The sequence below is a fragment of the Aplidium turbinatum genome, chromosome 2, assembly GCF_918807975.1.
Source record: "Aplidium turbinatum chromosome 2, kaAplTurb1.1, whole genome shotgun sequence".
In the NCBI taxonomy this organism is placed as follows: domain Eukaryota; kingdom Metazoa; phylum Chordata; class Ascidiacea; order Aplousobranchia; family Polyclinidae; genus Aplidium; species Aplidium turbinatum.
Window position 1 is genome coordinate 28,385,056 of NC_137473.1, and position 25,688 is coordinate 28,410,743.

Below are 25,688 nucleotides of genomic sequence, written 5' to 3' on the forward strand. Positions count from 1 at the left end.
TCAATGCAAGGCTAGCAGGTAGGCCAACCCAAGTTTGACCAAAAGCCTGGTGAAGTGCTACCTGAACCTGACCAACAGCTAAAGATAGTTTGATCTACCATACTAGCTGGAAGGCCAACTTTAATCATACCAAAAGCCTAGTGAAGTGCCACCTTAACCAAACTAACAGCTAAGTAGGCCTATTGATTGACATTTATTTTTTGTTGCGAGTATAAATACACATATTCAGGAAAGTCGGATAAGACAAACGATAATGTAGAATTGTAGAATGTATGGATACTGCAACGGGTGGCTGCGAAGTGACCTGGAAGGTCTTCTAGTCGAGCAGCCACCCTCAACAAAAGAAAAGGTAACAAATTAAGACTATGTAAGACTTTTTTTAAATCTAACCTTTTAATTTTTATCTACACACACCAACTAACCTATTAACTGAAACAGAGTACCATGCTTTCAAAAAACTGAAACTGCCTTTCCACAAAATGCCAAGACCAGAGCTCAAACTAAATTTTGAGCCAGAACCTTGGTCAAGCGAATCTCTCCAGAGCGTAAAAAAAGCTCGCGATGACCAGACATTTTCAGGCTGACGGCGGCGCTGTTGCCGACAGAAGCTTTGTGTTAAACAAACAAAGAAATGAGCCACGCTCAGCTCAAAATATTTTGTAGTGTAGACCAGGCTTTAGACGTAAAACTGTTTCTGTAGCTAGAGCCTACTGCAGTTTGCATATGTCGTAATATCGGATGTATATTTTTCTTATCGATGTTGGCATGACCCTTTTTTGTTTCACGTCTCAGATGTGCTTGCAATGGACACGCATCGGAATGCTATCTGTCTGCTGAAAACCTTTTAACATGTCGTTGTCAGCACAACACTGCTGGGAGGGATTGTGAGCGATGTGCTGACTTGTACAATGATCGTCCATGGGCAAGAGCTACAAGAGGCGATGCTGCAGAGTGCCAAGGTGGGTTGTCAATGTCATACGCGTCCCTACCAAATTCTCAATCAACGTCTAGCGTCGTTAAAGTGTAACTCCTTTTGTTGGGCTCATTCTGGAAAAGGAAAGCGTTTCTTGTAATCAAATAAATTTTGATTTTTGGCCCGCATAATTACACATTGAAAATTAAAGCTGAAGTAGTCATGAACAGTTTCTTTAGTCAGAATGTTTAACTAGACAGAAAGTGAATTTTATGTATCTCGTTTGATTTTCCTCACTATGCCATAAAGTAGGTTGAATATGGAGGGAGGCTGGTTTTATATTGAAGGGTCAGGCGTGAGAAATTGGATAAGTAATTTAACGAAAAAATCAACCAATATATAATATGTTTTTCGTCTAAATTGTTTTACGCGTTCTGAAAAACCTCTTGATAAGAAACAATCAGTGATGTTCATTCCAGTCGTGTTACCTATCCAACAAATTAACACAACGTCATGTCGCTGATCAGAACTACTCAATTGAGCATTCCAGTTGTACTCAACAGCTGCCTTCGCATGTTAAGATTTCATCGTACCGTTGGCACACCAACATCATCACATTAGCACGCGCAAATAGCATGTCGCTTCCTTGCCGCGTAAATCCAAATCGTCAACGACCAGGCACAATCTTTGCAAGGCAGAATCGTGTTATGTCTACAGAATGTTACACAATCAGCTCTTGAAACAGCTCCGGAAATTGTGTTATTGTTTCGTTCGTTGCATCCCACTACTTAATAGCTGCACAACTTGCATCGTTGTAGGCTTGTTAGCTATGGATTACGTCCTGACAATTTTAGACTAATATGCTATGATGATTATTTGCCTGATCCGATGCAGTCGTTCATATCAAGCATTGTTGTGGGTTTGACACCTGTCAGAAGCGGAATGGCCCGTTTCGGTGAGTCCGATTCGGTGAGTCCGATCCCTTAACGGGGGATTTTTTCATTTTTTTTTTTTAAATTATCGGGTACCGTAGCCTAATTATCATTGCCGTTTTAGGGTTCGGGGTTAGGGGTTAGAATTAGGGGTTAGAGGTTAGGAACTCACCGAATCTGACTCACCGAATCGGACTCACCGAATAGTAGCAGACCCGTCAGAAGATACTTCCTTTTCTTGATTTTTCCAAATCTGCATGTCTGTGAATATGCCCTACAAATTCCATTTGGCGCCTTCTAACTGTTGTTATTAATCTTCGTTCTGTTTTTGCCAATTCCAGAACTTTGTCATTACTTTTCTTTTCAGTCCAGGAGATCTTCAACATTCTTCTAAAAAAATACATCTCAACAGCCTCTAATCTTTTCTTCATTTCTTTACTTATCGTCCAACATCCACATCCGTATGTTGAACTAGATTCCACATATGATTTTAAAACTTTAATGTTGGTTTCTATTATGTTGCGAGTTTTGAAGACTGTGCTCATTTTACTGAAAGTGTCCGTTACTATAGCGATTCTCTTTTTAATTTCAGTGACCATATTGACCAAACATCGACCAAAGTGAGGCTCTTCGTGTGTTATGGAAATAACTTTGGCTATTTTAGATTCATCAACGCTATCTCTCAAACAGACAGCTATGCTATCAATCTAAGAACGTAGCATCAACGGAATATGTTTAATGTTATACAATTGCAATAAACAGTTAGAACGTACTAGCTGCACACAAATGTAAGATTTACATTATCACAACCCAATTGAAGCATAGACCTGAGAATTAACCACAGATTAGAGTGCGGTCGATGGACATAGTCCATCCACGTAGTCAAAGCAAACCACAGTCATGTAGTCTTCAACAGTTTTCTTCTTATCGTCACCTCAAGCACCAGAGCTCTTAGAAAAATCAAGATATGTTGTCAGTGATGGTGCAGAGCAACGTGAGTTGTTCTCAAAAAGAAAAGGTTTATCATGGTTAGTGGTTACATCACCATGACGTAAAATAAAACGCTGCAACACAATTGGAACAGTCTTTGAAGGACACAATTTGCTGTTTGCCATCCGTTTGCACTGTAGTGTCATTTGCCAGCTGGAGTGGAACATTGGGGTTGGATTTCTTTTTCCATTTGCAACTCTGTTTGAAAAACAAATAAATGCTCAACTAAAGATTGATCACGTTCTGTTCATTTCCTATGCTGCTACAGTAATGTATTTTGCGATGTGGACCACGATCTCATCACCGGTAATTTCTACTTTTCATAGTTACACAGAAAAACTTTTTTCAAATTCATTTGAAAGTATATTTCATGTAACTTAACATTTAGTACGTGAGCATTTGCATATGATCACAGGTTGCATTGCGGTGTGATATCACGAGGTACTACTTTTATTTATGATGTTCTACTGTGATTCCTGGTAGTTTATATTCAAACATTCCACGGGTCGACTGCAGAACAATAACAAGACGCCATGCATTCGGACAAAATATATGATTGCAATGTTTTTATCGTGCATTTTGTAAACGTAATCGAGGGTTTTCCATCGAAAAGCCGTCTGGCCGAGCCGATAATTTCAATAGGTAAGAGTGCTGGACATTGGACAATGAAGTTCTAAGGAACCATGTGTGATAACGGAAATTTTGGCTAGTGATGCATGATGGTACATTTTCAAGCCTTCGTTTCTCCAAACAAAAGTTTCAGCACCAGCGTGAGCATTTGCCTTCAACTCAGTAGAGCTCCATACCACACAATTGCAATTGCTGATGCTTTCAAAAGTTGTGATTACAAATTCTGGTAATTGTTTTCATCGCTGGCCATAAAAAAAGTCAGATGCTTTGAAATTCCGTCCGATTGCAAGAATAGTTTTGTCTTTTCTTACAAGGCAGAGTTTAGATATTGTGATAAAAACCGAAAGCTTTTACACCAAGCATTGCATTGATGTAATTTGTACCAACCGCATTGCCATATAGATGCAATGCATATTTGGACTGAATAAATGACGTTTTCTATAGCAGACTTATTGAGTATTCAAAGAGGAACATACAAAACACAGTAACTTCAACATATTTTATTACACAAATAAAATATGTTTAATGTATGTAAATATGTTAAACCCATTGCAGTTACTTTGTTTTGTATGTCTGTAGTACAACAAAATGAATTCTCTGCCAAAGCTTTAATCTAAGAAGAAGTTTTTGAATGATACAAATGAGTCGATGACGGATTCTGAGCTTTTAGTCATGTCGCGTTTTCCCTTGTAACCAGCTCCAAAGCTTTAATCCATCCATCATTCGATTATTTCGTTGCTGATGTACTGACGATATTTTCAGTGAATTGACCTTTGGTTTTTTCGTTGTTCTGAATGAAGTTTTGTAAATGTGCCGTCAGTGTTGGTGTACGTCAGTGTTTGTTTTTATGTCCACAAATTTCTCTTAGTGGCTGCACTGTGATTATACGTGGTGCCGCTAGGTAGCGCCTAAGCGTTTGTTTACTCTTAAAAAATTAAAAGACTAGACCAGCAGTTCCTAAACTTTTTTTGTTGACGGCGCCCTTGAAAACTTATAAGCACTTGCGGCGCCCTAATAAATTCAAAGTTTTGCAAGTTTCAAGTTATATTAAAAATGGTGTTTGGATAGTTTGGCTAATTAGCCTTCTAATTAACTTCTGACTGATACTAACCACACAAAAATTCGCGGAACATCATCTCCTGCTCCGCAAAAACTTGTAGGCGCTTTGCTCGTTAAGAGACTCCGTTATGGGCTAGCTGCTTGATGAATAGACACGCAGTCTCGAGTTGGGGTTAATTTAGGGTGTTTCTGTCTACGGTATGAATTTTATTGCGGCGGATGTCAGAAAAGCGATATTCTCCCATTGTGCGGTTTACCTTTTGTTCGAGAGTCGTTCCTCTTCTCTCTTCTGTTCTGGAAGTCTGTTTCGTCTATCTTTAAAAATAGAAATCCCTTTGGTTTATATATGTTATGAGTAGGGCGATTATTTTTTGACCTAAAAAACGAAAGATTTTGACCAAAAAATTTAAACTTTTGACAACTTTTGACACTGAAAACCTTTTTTTTGACAAATTTTACGTATGAAGAACTCTAGCTAAATTACGCATTATTGTACAAAAAGTTAAAATTTATTGCAGAATGTGCAAAAGTCTAACAGAAGGGCAAAAATCTGAGCACAGACTTCAAATGAGTTAATTACAAGTCACTGCCAAAAAACTGCAGATAAGATACAACAAAAACAGTTCAATAACAAACCCAAATATCACACTAAAATAAGTAAAAATGAATAAGGGTCGGATGCACCAAACGTGGTTAAATTAACCGGCGGTTAAACTTTAACTGGTGGTTAGCTGACCACCGGTTAACTTAACCGCCGGTTAAAGTCACCACCGAATGCACCAACCGCTGGTTAGGTAACCGCGCGAACAGTCGGAATTTCAACCAGAAAACAGTTTGTTATTGCGTTCTTAGAGGCATTACGTGTTTTGTTGATATCATTTTAAAGGTTACACAGTTACTTTTATCAAATACAAGAAAGCATGGCAGCGATGTCCTTAGAGGCATTCTCAGACAACGAAATCTTTGTTTCCATACACCGAACATTCGTTCAACTTTTGTGCGAGTTGCTATATGAGCAGTGTTGTAATTTTTTTTCTTTTTGTGTAACCGGGTTTAGTAATGGTGTCATCATGTATTTTCGGCAAGCATACCCTGAGTCAGCAAGTAGCAAACCATTAATAAGAGTGTGTTCAAATTTATAGCATAATGCACAGTTATGAAAAATTCGAGAGTTATGTGTCGACCCAGGCCCATAGGCTTAGCCCGGGGGGGGGGGGGGGGGCGAAAGGAGCCATGGCCCCCCCAAATTTTTAAAGTTTGGATTCCGAAGTTGAGCCCTTTTTTGAAAATGTAATAAAATTTGTAGAAATTTATTTTTCCAAGACCTCTGGTTATTAACACCTCTCAGGACTTGTTTTAGACAAACAGAAAGACACCAACAAATTTTGCAAATCGTAAATCGCGCAAAGCTTGCGGACCCCCTTTGCTAACCCCCGGACCCCCTAGAATACGCGTGCCTTCGGCACGCTCTAACCTCCCACCACTTTTATTGCTTCCCTTGCTCAACCCACCAGGATACGCCACTGCACATTAGGTGACGATGTTTTAAATCAAACACTTTGTCGTTCTCTTCAATTCATCAAATACTTGCCCCCCCCCCCCAAAAAAAAAAAACTTTCTGGCTACGCCACTGCCCAGGCCATCGACAAACAATGTTTGTAAAGCACATATCTGCATTGCAAACAGCTTGTACGTTGACAGAAAAATAGCCTTTTCTGTTTCTGAATAGTTCGGCTTGCTCTCCACCAGGAGAAACAATTGGAACATTAGTTCCATCAATGCATCCGACCACATTGGGAAAGCCTGCAACTTGGAAAAAATCTTGCTTTACACCCATCAGCTGTTCACAACTCGGAAATATCATGAAGCTTGATTTACGTTTGGCAATTGCTCTAGACACTCTGTGAACAATCCGACATGCAGTTGACTGTTCAACCCCCACTAAGTCGCCATCTGTCCTTTGAAAATTACCAGTTGCTTAAAAGCGGAACGTAGTGATTAATTGCAGAATAGGAGGAACAAACTTGTTTCGTTTGGATGCAAACTTTAAATCGCATTCAATAAGGTGTAAAATACTCAGTGTACATTCCTTGCTGAATCTAACTCGTTCAAAAAACTCAGTTGCATCAAATTCTTCCATGGGATTTGACCGATCCCGTATAACACGTCGTATGATGGTTGTAACGTCATTAACTTCTGCTATGTCAGCAACATCAAGAACATGAAGAGCATTCATGACTAACTTCAGAGCGTACTGGTAGTCTAATTTTGTATGAAGCTGTAATGCAACAACATTATAGTACTACAGCAATGCAAAATACATGTCTTTAAACACTCACAAACAGGGAGGTAGGGCAAGCCAAGATCTTGTCCATAATATACAAAACCTTCATATTAGCATTGTTTATAATTGTTTTATAAATATATAGCATTGTTTATAAAGGGGGCCAGAAAATGAATTGGCCGCCCTGGAAAATCCTGTCAATGTCCCTGCTCACAAACTCAGTACCGTAGATCCTAACTACTGTACTAAAGTTTTACCCTATTAATCTAACACACCACATCGCATAGCAAAATAACATAGGATTGCCTGATTTCTTATTGTTGCGCTACGACAAAAGCTTGCAATTTCAAAGAAAGACAATCGATGGCACACCCGACTTGTTAAGTTGTTATTTTTGGTGAACTTTACTTTAACCATCAGTACTGTACAATGTACATAGGCTATTTGACAAAGTGAAAAGTGGTTAAAATAAGCTTGCCAAGTAGCCTACTGCCTTCCCTATGCTATCAAAACAGCTAAGAAACAACCAGACCTACCATAGGCTTTCTGTTTCTGACTGGTAGTTAGTGTTGCCAGATGGATAAAACAAAAAAGGCCAAATGCATCCTCGAAAAAAGGCTTACTTATAGGAAATGGGCACAACGTGAGGTTCTGTTCTCTTTGTTAAATTAGTGGTGTTTTTCCAGCCAAACACTTTTTATAAAGTCCAAACTTCTGGAATTTTGCCGTAAAAAGGCCAATCTGGCAACCCTGATGGTGGTAGCCAAGTTTCAAGAACGCTTTCATCAAGTTAACCAATGGTTAACCCACATCGTCTGTTGGGTTAACTTTTCGGTTAAGTCAGCCAAGTTAACCTGCGGTTAAGTCATTGTCAGCGTTGGTGCATATCACATTTTGGTTAAATGAAAGTTAACCGATTGGTTAACTTAACCAGCAGTTAACCACGTTTGGTGCATCCAACCCTAAGTATTGTAATTGTTGTAATTATTAGTTGAATTTATTTTAGTGTTCCACAAACTTTTTTAATTACAAAAGTGTTCCTAAACTGAATAAAGGGTTGAAAAACATTGCAATAGACAAAACGCAACACTTTATACGTGAGAGAGGAAAACCGCAAAAAATGCAACAACTTTCACATGCGTTCATGGCGTCCCTGCCAAAGTCTTGCGGCGCCCAGTTTGGAAACCGCTGGACTAGACACAAGTTAACGATTTGTTGGGTTCATGCGCGATAAAGTGATCTCGTTATGTTTTGCTTCTAGCTTGCGACTGCAATGGCCTGTCTGGCGCATGCGAGTTTGATCCTGAGCTGTATAGACAGACTGGCCATGGAGGTCGATGCATCAATTGCAGAGACTTCACCGCCGGACCGCGATGCGAACAGTGCTTACCCAATTACTATAGAGATGGTAACAATAGATGCACTGCATGTGATTGCAACGGAATTGGTGAGATGATTGCTGTTAACTGTACAATTTTTTGTAAGTCACTAGTCAAATAAAAAGTGCTATGTTTTTAGTTTTTATTATTGGCCAATGTTATTATTGAAACATTTTTTACATTTCATGGATTACTGAAGTATTATACCACGTTTTGTTTAGTTTAAAATAAATGCGATAAATTCAAGATTATGTGATTAGTTTGAAATAGTCTTAAGTTGGCCTATGTTTTCACTCTGCACTTTTTTAGACCAGATTTGCAGCTGGGTAGTACTTGTGATGTTTATAAAATTTTAACAAATTGTTGTAGGCTGCATCACTTTGTCACTTTGCACACTTTATCACAATAAGCATTGTTTGTTTAATTTGTTGAAACATTAAAGGTAGCAATGAAATGTTCCATAGAAATTATATAAAGAATTGTGACATGTGTTCTCGAAGAGCACTTGTGCTTTACACAAACTATAACTTTAGGTTCCTACAGTCAGCAGTGTGACTCCAATGGTCAATGCAGATGCAAGAGTGGCGTGGGAGGAGAAAGATGCGATAGATGTCTTGATGGTACTTATAAACTAAGTGAAGCAGGATGTCGGTGAGTGGTTCAAGAGGAAGATGTTACATTTTAATTTTGCTGACGTAAAGTAAACTCAATCAATAATCTCAAATGTCTGATTGTTGTACATTTCCTATTCAGCTAGTTTAGGAACAACTTATGTAGCAAAAACTTGAAGAGTTTAATCATAAAAGTAACACAAAGAAGTTGACGCACCGTGCTCTGAGAAAGAACGACACAGATTTCCAATCATACTTATTCTCTGTATAAATGAGAAAGCTTCCCTTTCTTTACTTGTCGTCTTTGACGCAGGAACGGATCCAGCAAGTACCCTTGAGGTAAGGGGACGAGGTCTACATTAATCCGGCCTTAAAAATACACCATGAAAATAGTTACGTTTCTGTGTTTTAGCGGGGAAGGCGATCACCCCATTCGTCTCCGTGGATTCGCCACTGCTTTGGCGTTAGGTTAACGTAAAGTGATGTAGTTTTAAAACATCACTGCAAATAAACATTTCAAACCTGTGGCCTTCTTTCCAAGGCCATGAATATTTAGACTCATTTCAGGGATTGCCTTTGCTCCTCAGCTGGCAGTGTGGAAGGAACATCTTGCCACGGCGAAACTGGTCAATGTGTATGCAAGCTCAACGTCGAAGGGGCACGTTGTGATATGTGAGTAAACTTGTTTGATTTACTTCTTTTGTTTACGATAAAAGTTTAAAATATGAGTCTACTTTAAAAGAAAATGCACATATGAAACATCGCTTTACAGTATATTCATGCAACACTGCAAACACATATGAAGGTGGTAAAACCTGATATATTTCGACTTTATTTAATTTTGACAGCTTTTATTTTCTGTTTCATTAGTTGTGTAAATATATACCGGTACGGTATTTTACGTCACAATGTACAATACATCTTAACGACTTGTTTTAACCTGATGCTGTGAGTTCGCTGTGGTAATAGCGAATTGCACTAGCTTTCGGAACACAGTTCCCAAGTCATGTGCTATGACAAATGGTGTTGGTCAGTGAGTCGTTGCTCCTTGCCGATTACAAGAATGTCCACTGTCCAGCACGGAACGACGATATGTGTACCACCAAGAGTTGTGTTTACAAGATCATATGTAAGAAATGCAAGGAATGCTACATAGGCAGCATGATCCACCCACTCCACTCCCGCCTGACAGAACACCTTAGCTCAGATAAAAGTTCCATCTATAATCATCAACAACAGTGCCTGGCCGACTTTGAATTTACAATCATTTCCAGAGAAAACGACGCGGTGCAATTGCGTTTTAAAGAGGCCATTTTTCATAAGTAGACAAAGTTCAAGGATCAACAGCCGTTCCGAAAGGAAGAACTACATCACCTAATCTATTAATCAACTGATTCACCAAAATTTCACAGCAAGGACGCCTAACAACGCAGAAACTCAACAGACAGCAGTCAAGACAGCAGCCCCAAGCTAAACAAAAGAACCTCATAAAACAACGACTTACTGACTTCAACACCATTCGTCATAGCACATGACCAGGGAAGTGTGTTCCGAAAGCTAGTGCAAATCGCTATTACCACAGCGAACTCGCCCCATCAGGCTACAACAGAGCGTTAATATCTACATTGTGAAGTAAGCAACGATCATGCTGCTAAAAGCGAAACTCAATGTATTTCATATTCCGGTATTTTCTGATAAATCAAATTACTAGCAAGATTAGAGGGAAAGTACCAAATGGCGCCTCCATTCTTTTCACTTTTGTGAAATTTTTATACCTCATCAGAAGCAATTAATCTTTTAGAGCTTGCCTGATATAGCCTAACGTTGCGTCCCTCAGTTAACTTTTAGGCTAACGAACGGAGTAGATTTTTAAGTTAAAGTATGAAGTACCGTGGCTTGATACATTATATCAACCAAATGGTCTAAAATCTCAATAATTGGTCAATTCAAGCTTAAGTAAATCTCCCGTGGTTTGTTTTTGTTTTTACAATATATTTCTTTAAAAGTTTGACTATTTTAGCGTCTTCTTGCTTTGTAACTTGAATGTATGTTCACTTTTAAGAAAAATACGGTTTTTCCTAGATATAGTGTTCCTCATGAAACTCATCACATCGAGCAACTTTGATAATTAATTAATTGTTAGTAGGGGGGGGAAGGTTAATAGGTCTTTTTTTTAATTCAACTTTAGCTCAGGTTTTACAATACAACAGGACATTATGTTAAGACTAGGCTACTGGAAACAAAATTTGAAATTTTTGTCCAAACCTCCCTTCTCCATCTACCCTGAAAATTACTTTTCGCGTAAAATTGCCTAATATTGCATGGCCACCACTTTTTGTTTATGACGTTAAAGTTCATCTATTATTTTCAACTGTGCTTCAACACCTTAAATAATATGTAGCAAGACAGCCGCAAACATTTGTCTGGTCTTGGTGACATTGTAAAAATGTAAAACACGAGAAAGTGGTCATTTCAACTTGTGCGCATGACTATAAGCATGCTATAAGCAATGCTATAAGCATGCGCATAAGCGTGATATTAGCGCAAACAGTTTGTGTAAAGCTGAAATCTACTTTTTAAAGGCATACTAAATGAAATTTTCAAACGGGAATTAAGCATTAAAATGCGTAAACTGAACAATCAAGAATACATTTCAAAAACAATTACGAAAAAAAAATTGTTTTCAATGGCACTGGCAAGGCCCAAAGTCCAATGTTTCATTTATTTTAATTTTTTTCAAAATGGCCAAAAAGTGGATACACTGCTCGAGAATACGTCACTATCGACAACAATAACAAAAGCCACGTTACTACATCTGATGTTTTAACATCAGATCTGATGTTTTGAGCAAACTGTCTGATGTTTTGATGTTGAAATCTGATGTTTTGATGTACATACATACATTACATAGCCTACAGTTAAATTGCCCGCAGTAACAACTATTGCTCGATCAGCTGATTGCTAGTCTATAGTGACGTAGACTGTACAGTCGTACGCTTCGCTGCTTACGCCCATTCTCGTTTTGAAAGCTCTGACAAAAGCACACGCGGAATGCTGATCAGACCGCAATGGGGCAAAATTTTATTGAAAATCGTTTTATGGTAGCATGTTAAACACAAAGAACGTGTACAATCGCCAAGTCAGGTTTTTCCTTTAGTATCCCTTTAAAAAATAAAGTCACATTCAGCTTGTTTTGTTATGATAACCGCTTTAACTGATAAAAGGTTTTTGGCTTCTGTCTGCAAAAAATTATTTTGCACTTTCGACTTAAGCCCTCATTTCGAGATTTTCCGCTCAATCCCTTTTCATCTACCTGTCTATTTTATTTGCTAGTTTTAGTTTAATCACGTAGTTTGACTTGTTTGGTATGCTTCTGCTGCAACAATCATTTGAAAACTCTAGGCTGACAACTGCTGTTCAAGATGCTTCTCAACAGGAAGACGGTGTAATGAATGGTTGTCGACGCGCGGTGGTTTAGTTTTGAATCTTTATTCTCGTACTGACAAAGCCTTTGATAGGTTATTCCTGATAGTTTCGCATACTAGTAGAGGGTTTTGACGCCGGTTGCCGAAATTGGCAGAGTGAAATTTTGCGATTGTTCAAGTCAGGTTGCCGGGAAATTATTCCATCCATTAGATTCCGCTGAACGGAGAGCGGTCCTTGAAATGCGTTGGTCAGGCGCACACCCCGAGAACCGAACCAGCGCCGCTTGATCTTGGGTCGGGCGCGGAATCACAAAGCTAATGGATGGAGCTTGGTCATTGAGACATTGAGCTTTATAAAAGTACCTTAGACAATGCGCTAATACTCTGAAGTGAACATTCAGAAGGTCTTTCCTCAAATACCCTCACAATGCATGGCATTGTGCTCCAGGCAAGAAAAGGCAACATTAATAATATACCAACTGATTTTTCTTAAATTTGCCGTGTTCCCCCGATTGTTTTTTGACCCGCAAGCCTAATATGGAGAGCTTTAGCACCACGGTTTTTGGTTAACTTGTACACCTGTGGAAGACCAGCCAGCTTGACCCTATATCTATAGCTCAACCAGCCATGGATATATTGACTACCTTGACTCTATATCAGTGGTCTTCAACCTTTTTTACAAAATCGCCCCTTTGTTGAAAGTGCGGGTCCAAATCGCCCCCTCAAACGAGGCCTCGAAATTAACGGCGGCCGTGGCCGCCGAAGGGTTCAGAAACGGCCACCGAAAGTAAGCTCTGCTCGGCCGCAGGTAACTCGAGAAGGATACAAGTAACTATCGAGGGCTTTGTATGCGTATTGCGAAAGCAAAACTCGTTTTCTTCTTATTACCATCGGAGATTGGGCTCGTTAACGCGAAGCGCTGAAGCAGAAAACTTACGTCAATCATAGACGTTTTTGTTGTTGGCCGCCGGAATCGCTTGCTGTTCGGCCATACTGGTTGCCGGGTGGAAAAGTTAAGTTCGAGGACTGCGAAACGATTGCCGTTGTACAAAAGTTCATGTCGCTAAAAATTTACATACAAAACTTCAAATATCCCAACAATATAAATAAGCAAAAGCAAGCACATTTTATTGAAATACAACAGCTCGTGGAAGCTAATTAATGCGACCCTTGCGCCTGGTGCTTATTTGCAAGACTAGTAATAGCTCGGTGCAAGCCAGTCAGCTTAAGTCGAATTGCATTTCCTCCAGTCTTGTTCGTGTCAAGTTGGTTTCGGTATTTATTTCTCATGTGCAATACTTCACTAAAACCTTGTTCAACAATGTATGTCGAAGGAAAAGCCAATAAATACAACTTCACTTTTGCCCATAGTTCCGGAAATCGATCATTGCACTTGATCCAGAAATCTGCCCATCCATGTGCGAAAAAAATTGCTCGAGCTTTTTCGTCACTTTGCAAGTCGATAAGTAGTTCCTGCATGGCAGAATCACATTCGTTGACTGAGATGTTTGCAGTAAATGATTCTATCAGCCATGGAAAAACTTCAAGATCAAGCCGATCTTTAAATCGAGCGTACATGTCTTTTTGAACAGCTTTCAGGTGTTCAATGTAAATGAGCAAATGATTGTCTGTGACATCAACCAATACTTTTGACAGTCGAGGAAAGTGATGGAATTCTCTTCTGTTCAGGGTTTGTTGGTAAAGCTCCAGCTTGCTCATTAGGCCACGTATTATTGTTTTGCATTGAACCAACGTCGCATTTCTACCTTGGAGTTTGTTGGTTGCGCTGTTAATTTTCTCATAAAAATCTGCTAAATAACTGAACAAACCAAAAAGTAGTTTAAGGATCCAGAACGATCTTGATCGATAATTGCACTCGGCCTTACCAATCGCCCCCCTAAACAGTAAAATCGCCCCCCAACTTCAAAAGTTGTACAAATCGCCCCCGCAATGGCCAAAATTGCCCCCAGGGGGGCGATATCGCCCCCGTTGAAGAACACTGCTCTATATCCATATAGTCAGGTTCACTGTGTCATTATAAAGAGTTTCGTTCAAATTTTTGGGAGATTAGCAAACCTATACATTTTCGGAAAGCTTAGACCATGAGGAATCCGAAAAACGTTGATTACATTTGCAGAGATGTCCGCATGGCCGCCATTTTGAATTTTCAAAATAGCCGCCCCAAAGTATATATTTTGCTCTATCTCGGCTCTTAATGAACTTAGAAACTTTATCAAACATGCTAACCCTATGTTTTAAGGGTCAAGGAATTCATTATAAGCATGCCTAGATGCCTAGCGTTAACCAATTTCCAATTATCCGCCATATTTTGTTTTTTAAAATGGCCGCCGAAATTATGTTTCATTATATTACTACCTACTAGTTGAGATATAAACTTCATTCAACAAGCTAGTGCTAAGTTGTGTTAATTAAGGAATTCATTAAAAGCAAGCCTGCACACCACTGTCATATTTTAAAGACAAAAGAAAAACAATTCAATTTTCTAACAGCTGTTGTTATTTACAATATCTGCATAGTCTGATAGCGAGGATCATTTTCAACATACCACTGCCAATGTGCGTCACTACACGCGTACAAACACTACCACACTGAACAGTTGTTATTTCACATTTCGTCATCACTGTCTTGAGCTGGAAACTTGAGTCTCATTTCCAGCATTACAGTCAAAGTCATTTTCGCAGTCTGTCCCACCCAGACACAAGTCGGTGCAGGTCAAGCTGTTCCTTCGACACAAACATCTCTGGGTTGAGTTGTTGGTTTTGCATTGGCATCGGACTAGCTGAATGATGGCTTGTGGTGCAGGTAGAATCTTTGTGGTGATAGGTGAAATCCCACTTTCATCTTGATGGTAGCCATGCCGAAGTGGATCAAGGAGCTGTTGCTACATGATAGGTCATGCATATCTGCAATATACCATGGCCAAAGGCGTTTGTACTTTATCCGATCCAGGGCAAAGAACAACTTATTCAGTTTCTCACCAGCTTGCAAATGGAGATTGAGATCTGCATTTCGGAATGCCTCGATAAAGAATAAGATCGTTTCCACACTGTGAACATAGTTCATCCATGGCCACCTAAAGATACGGCCTGATTTGTCACATTTTGCAGAAATTTCCAGGTTTTTCTAACTTTGGGCAAACGTTTAAATAAATTTTTCTAAAACTTTGATTTTTACGCTTTCTTTATTCTTTTCCCCAGATTGCACAATAGGTTTTAACATCCTCGCATGTTGAAAAACAAAGAAAATTTGATTTCGAAGATTTTAGTCAGACTGTTAATTTTCAATAACAGTCTGATCTTGCGTTTTTCAACTTAGGCTACTTTTTCTCATTTGCTACTGCTTCCCTAAGGCAACAAAAAAGTTTTATGTCATTAAGAAACCGCAAAAAGTAAAAACATCTCAAAAAATGTCAGTCAAGCACTAGCAGTAGCTGTAATCAAAATCTGCAAAATGTGACAAATCAGGCCGGATCTCCAGGTGGCCATGGTTCATCATTGACTTAAACATCGCATTAGAGGACTTCTCCGTTTTCCATGCTTTTAATTGCTGCATCACATCCTCATTTATGAAGATTCGTTCCAGATGGCCATGAGCAGTCTAGATGGATTCAGGACTAATGTTTCTGTTGTCAGATGACAATGTGCATTGTGCATGCCTCCTGGACCTCATCTGCTGGTCTTGAGTAAATATAATCTTCTGCTGTAGCTTCTCTGCAAAAAAAAAATGATCCAAGGCCAGTTCATACAAAGCTATGTAAGTGTGGATACGGAGAGTTCTTTCGTAGTGCGCACCCTTGAGAGTTTGTCTTGTGTTTGCAAATCCATACACATCAGATTCGATCCGGGTATCATCAATCCCAGAGCTCTCTATGGAAGTTCCGAGAGCTCTTAGTGCAGCCATCACAGCATGCAGCTAACCCAGTCAGGGAACAATTTTTTTTTCAGGTCGACCCATGCGTCTAGCAACTGCACTGCCTTTTCGTAGAGGACCATGTCGAAGGTTATCACAGTTGGGTTACTCCTAACCAACGACTAACGTCTTCAACCGAAATGCTTGTAGAATTACAGTCAGCATAATAGGCCACTCGTGAGCCACTTCTGGTAGCAGAGGCAGTGCACCCACTTGCCATATCTTTGCATCATAGTCGTGTGAACCATCTCTTCACAAGCTTCAAGGTTGTGTAGAATAGATGGCTTTCTTCTGTCTTTCTGTCTCACTGATTTGATGTTTGGCAACTCTGAACAAATCTTATCCTTCAGCCACTGTCGTGTCAATTTCGGTATGTGTTTCTCTGGTTTCTCTGCCTCTTCTTTGCCTCCAAGCATGAAAAGGTAAGTTTTCTCAATGTCATCCATTGGAAGGTAAGCTTGCTTTTCTGTCTGGATCCCAACAAGATTGATCAATTCGATCAAGCACGGCATCTGCATTGGTAACTCATTGTTGATAGATTTCTCTGTCACTGGCTTTATCTCTGAGGACATAAAACACATGCCGAATCCAGCAGAGCTTGTGGTATCTCACATCTATCGCATGGGCATCTTTTGGAGATATCGCATTACTCAACTTTGTCATTAGGACCGGATCCTGAGTAATTTCCACAGTTTGCCTGAGTGTTCTTCCCGAATTCTCTGTTCGCACTTTGTAGATAAATCGTCCATCATCTACCTGAAAGAAGCACCAGTCTTTTGACAGAGGCTCTGTTGCAGATCTAGTGAATGGCACTGCTGTAGCTAATGTGCTCGTATCCATTTCCGAGCTTGTTCGTTTGTGTCCTCGTTTTTGGAGGCATATTTTCCTGTTGGCATGACATGTTGAAATCGATCCCTGGCTCATTGTATGGAAACCTGATGGGTTGCACTGAGGTAACTACTTCAATGCCATGTTGCTTTTGGTTCGAGCATGGTTTCTTTAGAGAATTAAGAGAATCCCTGGAGAGCAACATATTCTCCATCTTGTAGGCTTGATCTTTCCAGAAGACTTTCAAGCAACTTCTCATAGGAATCAATCTTCGGATTTTGAACAACTGTCTCACGCTTGACTCTTGACACAGAATATACTGATTCCAGTCTATAGTTTTATTTGTATTGGTGATGGACAACTTGAAACCTGTGGAGTTTTCACTCATGTTGTGTTTGCCCTGAAAAGACAGAACAAATACCTCATCAATATACCACCTCCAGCAAGATAACATCAAATGAATTCTCAGTCAAACGGATATGCATATACTTCGGAAACTATATCAGTACAGTAATCCCTGAAAAAAAATGTTAGAGGACTGGTTAGCCGTTTACTTGAGCTTCCTGTATATAAGTAGTTTGTTTGTTTGTCGTATCCAGGCTTACACCTGGTGGTTGGAGATTTAGATTAAGTGGACGGGAAGGCAAGGAAGCCAATCTTCATGTCCACCTTCAAGCATGCCTTTAAGTGTCCTGCCAAAGACACAGCTGCATGCTCATGAGCGGTGTCGAACCGGCGCCCTTTCGATTGCCGTTCCAGCGCTCTCACCACTCGGCAATGCAGCCGACATATATAAGTAGTAATGTAAAGAAATATAATTTCGGCGGCCATTTTGAAAGCCAATATGGCGGATAATTGGAAAGTGATTAACGCTAGGCATCTAGGTATGCTTGTAATGGATTCCTTGACCCTTTAAATATGGGATTAGCATGTTTGATGAAGTTTCTAAGTTTATTAGGAGCCGAGATAGAGCAAAATATATATTTTGAGGCGGCCATTGTGAAAATTCAAAATGGCGGCCATGCAGACATCTCTGCAAATGTAATCAACGTTTTTTGGAGTCCTCATAGTCTAAGCTTTCCAAAAATGTATAGGTTTGCTAATCTCCCAAAAATTTGAACGAAAATACATAATGAACCTGACTAATAGATGCATATTTGACATTTGACTTGTTTCATAATTGCAAGTAGGCGATTGCAATCACTAACTGTTCTAGAAATAGTAGCAAACCATCACTAATTTACATATATTAAGGCTACTCCAAGACATGGCCTGTAACGGATTTTATCACCAAACTTTTCACAGTGTCTAAAAAGTAATTTTATGATACAACATATAACATGATTAAACGACTGTAGTTTTCGAAAAATTTTCTATGTAGATATTTCCATGGAAAATTCGACGTTTTTGTGCGGAAAATGATATTTCTATCGTAGGAAAAAAGGATGCATAGGCTAGGCCTATTATAAACATTGAGGTTTCCTATTTTTGGGTGACTTTGCAGGGAAATAAAGTTGAGTCGTATTCTGCATGGATTCTCAACGCTGAATTTAAAATGATGTTATTTTTTCATTTTGACGTCGTCTTGAGGTGCCCAGGGCCTCTGAGAGAAATTTTTACTAGGGGTACGAAGAGTCATTCCTGGCCCCTTTTCACACTTCGGACCCCCTTTGTCTTGGGCAAAACGTGAGGCCGGTTTCGCTTTTCAAGAGTGGTGGATCATGTTTTACGTGCAAGCAGTAGAACATTCCTTACACACATACTGTAGTATGCATGTGACTTCGACCACCGAAGGAAATATCCTTGTCCATAACAATAAGGATGAACTCTTCTAACCCAATTGCACCCTCACTGCCATGACATACTTACAGCCTCCGGACTGCCCAATTATGTCACTAAGATAGCAAAAGACAGGAACGACGTCGAATTCTGTCTTACCAATTGTCAGCAGTTGGCTCCGAAACTACCTTTATTTCGTTAGTTCTGTGAAAAATGCAAAATAGTTTCTCCGTAGTGGTGATTGAGCAACAAGCTCAGCGATGTTTTTGCTGTTCGTCGTCGTCGTTGTGTGAGCGTCTGGGGCCGAGGGTCTATCCTTTTACCACCCCAGATTCACGATGTTCCCGGACTACACTGGAAGGCTACTAGAGAGCAGCCAGTCTTTGGTTTCATCATCCATGACACGCAGACCTTCCACTCCGTTAGGTGGCTTGAAGATGATGCAGTCATTGATGATGTGGTCTGCGGTCTGTTCCTCGGCACCACATTCACAGGAGGAGGAAGAAGCCATTCCCCATTGGTGCATGGTTGAGCGGAAAAGCCCGACGCCCGTACGGAGACGGTTAAGGCGCACCCATGCCTGTCTCTGTAGTGTTAGACCGATGGGGCGTGTGTCGGCATCGGGGATGAACGAATAGAGTCTGGTGGCGGTTGACTTCCATTCAGAACTCCATTTATGGTCCGCCCAAGCAGCCGCAGAGACGTCTTGTACATCAGCTTCGTTGATAAAAAGTTGAGCGGCTGGCACGAATGGGTGTCTTGATTTTAGTCGACGGGGGTGCTCGTTTGGGAGAGCAGAGATCTTGTGGTGGAGAAGGTGGTTAGGCTCCAGTGCCCGTGGACAGAGTGGCTTCTTCGCGACGAAGCTCAGCAGGTTGGATGCCAGCGAGAATGGGGAGATTGTCCAATGGTGTGGGACGCAGGCATCCGGTCACTGTGCGCAGGGCGCTGTTTATGGCAGTGTCGATGTTATGGCAGTGAGCACTGCGGCACCAAACAGGTGCACAGTACTCTGCTGAAGAGTAGACAAGGGCTAAGGCTGCTATACGCAAAGTGTCAGCCCTCGCCCCCCAGCTAGAGCCTGCCAGGCGCTTGAGTAGCGCAGCGCGGGATGTGAGTTTCTTGCGCAGTGACATCAAATGGTGGCGGTATGTGAGCGATCTGTCCAGTGTCACCCCAAGATATCTTGGTTTGTGTCAGAAGGACAGAGATTTTCCATTGTTCTGGACGTGGAGCTCACGATCAGCTTCCCGATTATGGAGGTGGAAGCTGCTGCCACAGTTTTGGTTTCGCTGAGTTTCAGTCGCCAGTTCTGGAGATAGGCTGAGAGAGTTTTCATGTCCTGGCTCAAGGTGTCTTCTAAATTTTCCCACGACTTTGCGAAGTGGAGAATTGCCAGGTCGTCCGCATAAGCATATTTTGCGGAGACCGTAGTTGGCAGTCGTGGGTGTAGATGTTGAAAAGAAGTGGAGCGAGAACCGATCCCTCTGGGACGCCGTTTTTCAGGCGTCTCAGTCTGCTTCGCCGTGGATTGCCGGTGGTGAGGGTGAAGCTTCGGTTCCTGACAAGTTCCATAATCATATGAACCATATGTCGGTCATGAAGCAGGCGAAGCAGCTTGCAAGTGAGGCCGCGATGCCATACGGTGTCATAGGCAGCTGTAAGATCTAGAAAAACAGCGCCGGCCTTCTTTTTTGCCTCAAAGCAGTCCTCGATGTCTTGGGTTAAGAGTGTGACCTGATCTACGGTGGATTTTCCGCGCCGAAACCCAGCTTTCTCTTTTGGAAGGAGCGGGTCGATGATTGGGTTGACGCGTGCGTAGATCAGTCTTTCGAGGATCTTGAAAGGAACACAGAGGAGGGATATTGGACGATAACTCCTTGGGTCCTCTGGTGGCTTGTGAGGCTTAGGGATCGCAACTACTAAAGCTCTTCTCCAGATTTTTGGAATTGTGAGGTGGTGCAGGCAGGAAGAGAGGAATCTACGTAACCAGGACTTTAGGGCAGGGCCAGCATGAAGCACAAGCTCAGGACAGATCTTATCGGGCCCTGGAGACTTGTGTGGTTTCACTAGGCGGAGGGCGGTGGCGAATTCCTCTGGGGTGAAGTCTCCAGAGATTGTTTCTTCTTGTGGTGTTTCCACTCGCCAAAGGGCAGATACTTCCTTGGCAACAAGGCGGGATGCCTTGCGGTCCTTTGTCTTGTAGACCCCGTTCTGCACTAGCTGGGAAGCGATGGCATTTGCAGAAACGGGGCACTGGCGAGGGGAGTTTACTGAGTGCCCAGTGAGGTTGTTGATGATGCTCCATGCTTTGCGGCTTGAGTGTAAGAAGTCGATGGTTTAGACAGCTTCGTTCCATCGCTCAAGCTTCTTTGTGTCCAGCCGCTCAAGTAGTCTGGTGGCGGCGGTGTTAGAAGCAGCGCCACTTGTGGCGCTTAAGTAGGAGCGATAGAGAGCTTCACACTCAGAGTCCCAGCATGGTGTATAGCTGGTTCGATGGCCACGTGGTATTGTGGCCTTTGCCGCAGTTATAGCATTGCAGAAGTCCTGGTATGCCTCGTCTGCGTTGCATGTTTAAGGTAATGGTAACTTTGCAGCAAACTCATTGGTAAGGAGGCTGTATTGATTCCAATCGGCTTTTTTGAAGTTCCATCGCTTCACCGGTGAACTTGGGACAGGAGCCACAATTTTTGGGGCGATGATGAGGGACGGCCGGTGTTGGGACCGCGGGAACTTCTCAAGCACACGTCTGTCTGGAAGAGAGCTGTCGACACTCGCGAAGGCCAAGTCAGGGTTTGTCCCTGTTCCCCAGCGGCCGGAGTGGAAACTGGCTGGTTCCTTTGGATTGAATAGAAGGGCAAGATGGTTTGTAGAGGCCCAGTCAGCCAGCAATTCTCCGTCGCTGCTTGTGTTGTTGTAGCCCCAGTCGATGTGCTTTCAGTTGAAATCACCAGCGTAGAGACTGGGGGAGGGGAACGTTGGAAACGATGGTAGCAACATTCGCGAGGGTGGAGGCTTGTAGATGTTGTAGTCTGAGATACATATGCACACCCACTCAATCTCAGCATCAATTGGAGATTGGTCGACAAAGGTCCACTTCAGGCTCTCATGCACAAACGTGGCAATGCCGTGCTTCCTGCTTAAGGTAGACCCGGCTAGCGTGTAGTTAGGCATAGCTAGCCTATCTGCAGAGGTGCAGTGGGTCTCTTGGAGGAGGATGACGAGTGCCCGGTTGGTATGGGCAAGCTGCTCCACAACTTTGATCTTGCTTGTTGTGTAGCCTTCCATGTTGAGCTGCAGAATGGTGGGGCGTCTGAACTTGTCCATTGCCCCTTGCAGCTGTGCCGTCCGGGTGGAGGCTCTTGGTTGACAAGTTTCGTTTGGCATCTGCTTGGGTGCAGATGTTACTCACAGGATGGGGCACGAGGAGCCACTTGTCGTCCATCCCAACTTGTCGTCCATTTTTGCTGTTGTTTCCTGTTGATGATGGCATCAAATCGTGTTGTGCGTGTGCTGACTACTACTCGCATGTCAAGGATCGAATCAATGTTTTTTTATAGAAAGCAGGCAGGAATATCCTGATTCCCTAATAATCCTTTATAACCAACCCTAATCATTCAGCATTCTCGCACCTTCTAGAAACAGCTCTCGCACCCTAAGGGGTGTGAGAACCCCCGGTTAAGAACCCCTGAACTAGTCTATGGTGTGTTATCCTGTCATTTCTCACTAGCTTTACAGCATAGGCCACAATTGTATCATTATTATCTGAAATTAATTATTTTCCTTGCATAAACTCTTGTGAAATTTTTTTTGGATCATCTGCACCAGAAAACTTTATACTGTACTCTGACCAACGGCATGCGTCCTTTTAAAATGTTCTTTTACGTAATTCGAGAATAACAGCTTTCAACATTTAACCTTCTGTAATTTTTTTATTTTGGCCGGTAATTTCTACAGGTCATGGCTTACTGTTACAGGTCAATGTCCAATTTACTGCGCAACGATTGAAATGAATTAGCCTACAGTGAAGGAATAGAAACCACTCAAGTTAAACTCAATAGTCGAAGTTGAAAATTCTTAGGTTGTAATTAAGAAAGAGAAGTTTCTCACCAGAATCTGCGCTAAGGCGATTTCTATGGGGCGAATACACATTGCCACGTACACGCATTTGTTTACCACCTCCAAACCACTTGTGACGATCGAATTTGTTAATTCATTATTCGATAAAATGTTTAGATGATGTCACGTCATTAGGCTACGCCGAATTGAGATATAATTCCATTCATGACGTCGTATGTATGAAAAACTTTTACAAGTTTTATACTCTGCTGAGAGTAAAAAAGAAACACAAATGATAAATATTTGAGAAATTAAGTCTCCTTCACAACAACCCTTTGAGGACCGCTGGGACATATGTGTCCCATGAAACTAGGCCGATTAACCCCCAGTTAACTATAAAAATTAAATTTGCCACTGCTGATACCCTAACGTAGCATTGGATATCTATGCTTAATTTTGGGATAGACATCCTTTTTAATTTTTTTTTGCGTAGGTGTTGTTCATATGTCATTTGAAGAGTAAACAAACAAATTCTACATAAATATTTTTTTGGGGAAAATTAATGGTCCTCAAACAACGCAAAACTGCTGAAACAAAACGTTTTGTTTGAGTGAAAGAATCACTTCAAGCAACGAATGCCAAAAGGTGCGCGCAAGAAGTCATGGGAGTGTGAGGTATCAAAAATTTGAACAGATTGTTATTTTTCTCTACATCAATGTGACGTTAGTTGCTACCTTAAAAAATCTATATCTTTGCTTCTGTAGAAAATCCGCACTAAACGCCTTTTTACTTGTTTAGTGTCGGCCACAGTATCGGCCAAATTTTGCTGATATTGATACTCAAAAAATGGCCGATATCACCGATACCGATATATTGGTACATCTCTACTTATAGTTCATACTTGAGTTATGTCGTCACTCAAAGATATGAAACATGCAAATATTTTATTCAAAATGTTAAATTTCTTGCCAATTAGTGCATTTTTAAAAATATAAAATGCAGTTTTAATTAGTTTTTTAAAGCAAAAAGCTGAAAAGAAATGTAATTTTTATGAATCGACAAAATATCCAAACATTTTCTTCCCGATTTTTTGCAATTTTCCCGAATTATCGACAAAGATAAAACAGTAAAAGGGAAGATAAACGGTAAAAGAAACAAAGGTAGATCAAGAATGATTTGGACATCAAACATCACTAAATGGACAAAATTAAGTTGTGAAAATGCAATACGAACAGCTCATGGAGAACAATGGCGCATTGTATTCAACCCTCAATACGAGGAAGGAACACAATGATGATGATGATCGACAAATCAAAAGATTTGCTCCTACACCTATGCTTTCAGCGGCTATTTTACAAGACTTTTATTCAGGAGTTCTTTTTGTTCTTTTTGTCTTATGGTTTTGTAGGGAGAGCTCACGTGTGATGAAGCCTGTGTAATCAAGATTATAACCTTAAGCCCTTAGGCTGCAATGGAGTCAAGATCAGCGAATCTCTTGATATTGGTGACAAAATCCAGATCAAGATATGGCGCTGATGTTGCAAGAGGGCAAATATACCACCACTTATTAAAAACCAAACGTACAAAACGCCATAGGTCTGGTAATCTTTTGTAGTTGGGAGTTTGAAAAAATTTCTGCTGAGATGGACTTGTGCAGCATGACCACTTTGTAGCAATAAAGTTACTTCCGCACCCATCTTGCTTTACGGAAAACGTCACATTTCAAAAACTTAAATTGGTTTTTTTAATGCTTCCATCAAATCCAACAGTCCTTTGTAACTTCCTCTTGGGTAAACCTGAGCTTCCCGGATGATATCTATTAACGCCTTAAGCTTTTTTTTATTATGCAATGGCAAAATCGTACATTTTTTTGGTTCTCTTGTGTGCAGTTGAGCGGATGCAAATGAGTTGGCTTTAAAACCTTTATCTCGAAACCTTTTAAACAGTTCTTGAGCGTTTTTGACGTTTCAATTTTGAGTACCTCCTACACATGACTGAGAAAAACCTTCCTCACATGCTTCCTACAACCCAGTAATAGAAATGGTTTGTCGAGCTTTCTTTGTAGAGTAATACATATCATAATAGCGGTTTGATGTGACAACAGACATTAGAATAAACGGTTGGATATGGCGTGTAATTACATAATAATAACATTTATTTATTATTAAATGAAGGCAAATTTTTCAAATTGGCAACAGTTTTTACCGCTGTTGTATTAAAAACCATAATTGCTACTTTTTCTTTATATTTCCCCCTTCCTATTGTTAGCGTGCTGCTCTTACTTGGTCGTTTTATTAGTTGTTTCATGTTTTTTCAGTTGCAAGTCTGGCACCATGAATTTGCAAAGATCGAATCCGTACGGATGCACGTCGTGTTTCTGTTTCGGTCACTCATCCGTCTGCGATGTGTCCAACGAATACACGGTTAAATATATTTTTAGCGAATTTAGACAAGGTACGTAATTACGCACACGTTACGTTGCGTGATATTACATAATACTACGTTACGTACCATGTCTTTAAAAAAACAAGTTAAAATTAGTTTCATCAACAATACTTTACCTAACGTAGGCCTGCCGTATACATAAACTAACTTAAAAAAAGTTTTGTGGTTGAATATGTAAATAAGAAAGATGATTGGTTAAATTTCACGTGAGCTGAAAATGTTTACTTATCAACTCTTCTAACTCCAACGTTTTGAGGATACTTTGCGCAATCCTTTTGTATTGTTTCACTACTGTACAGTTATGGCCGTTGGATTTCGAAACTGCCAACAATGCCGTATTTGGTCTGGAATGTTATTGCATATCTGTATTGTTTTGTGTGAACCAAACATGTCAAGTTTTTAAGTAGTTGAATTTCATATGACA

The 25,688-nt window shown here is 40.7% G+C and overlaps 1 protein-coding gene across 1 annotated transcript in view; it reads left to right on the top strand.

Annotated features, from left to right (window-relative positions):
- LOC145764711 (laminin subunit gamma-1-like) overlaps nt 1–25,688 on the top strand; it is a 145,169-nt gene that overhangs the window by 68,380 nt on the left and 51,101 nt on the right. Inside the window, exons 5-9 of the mRNA XM_082576369.1 lie at nt 793–959; nt 8,070–8,255; nt 8,721–8,838; nt 9,366–9,470; nt 25,137–25,273. Coding sequence (XP_082432495.1) covers nt 793–959; nt 8,070–8,255; nt 8,721–8,838; nt 9,366–9,470; nt 25,137–25,273 — 713 coding nt within the window. The remainder of the gene's footprint in view (nt 1–792; nt 960–8,069; nt 8,256–8,720; nt 8,839–9,365; nt 9,471–25,136; nt 25,274–25,688) is intronic.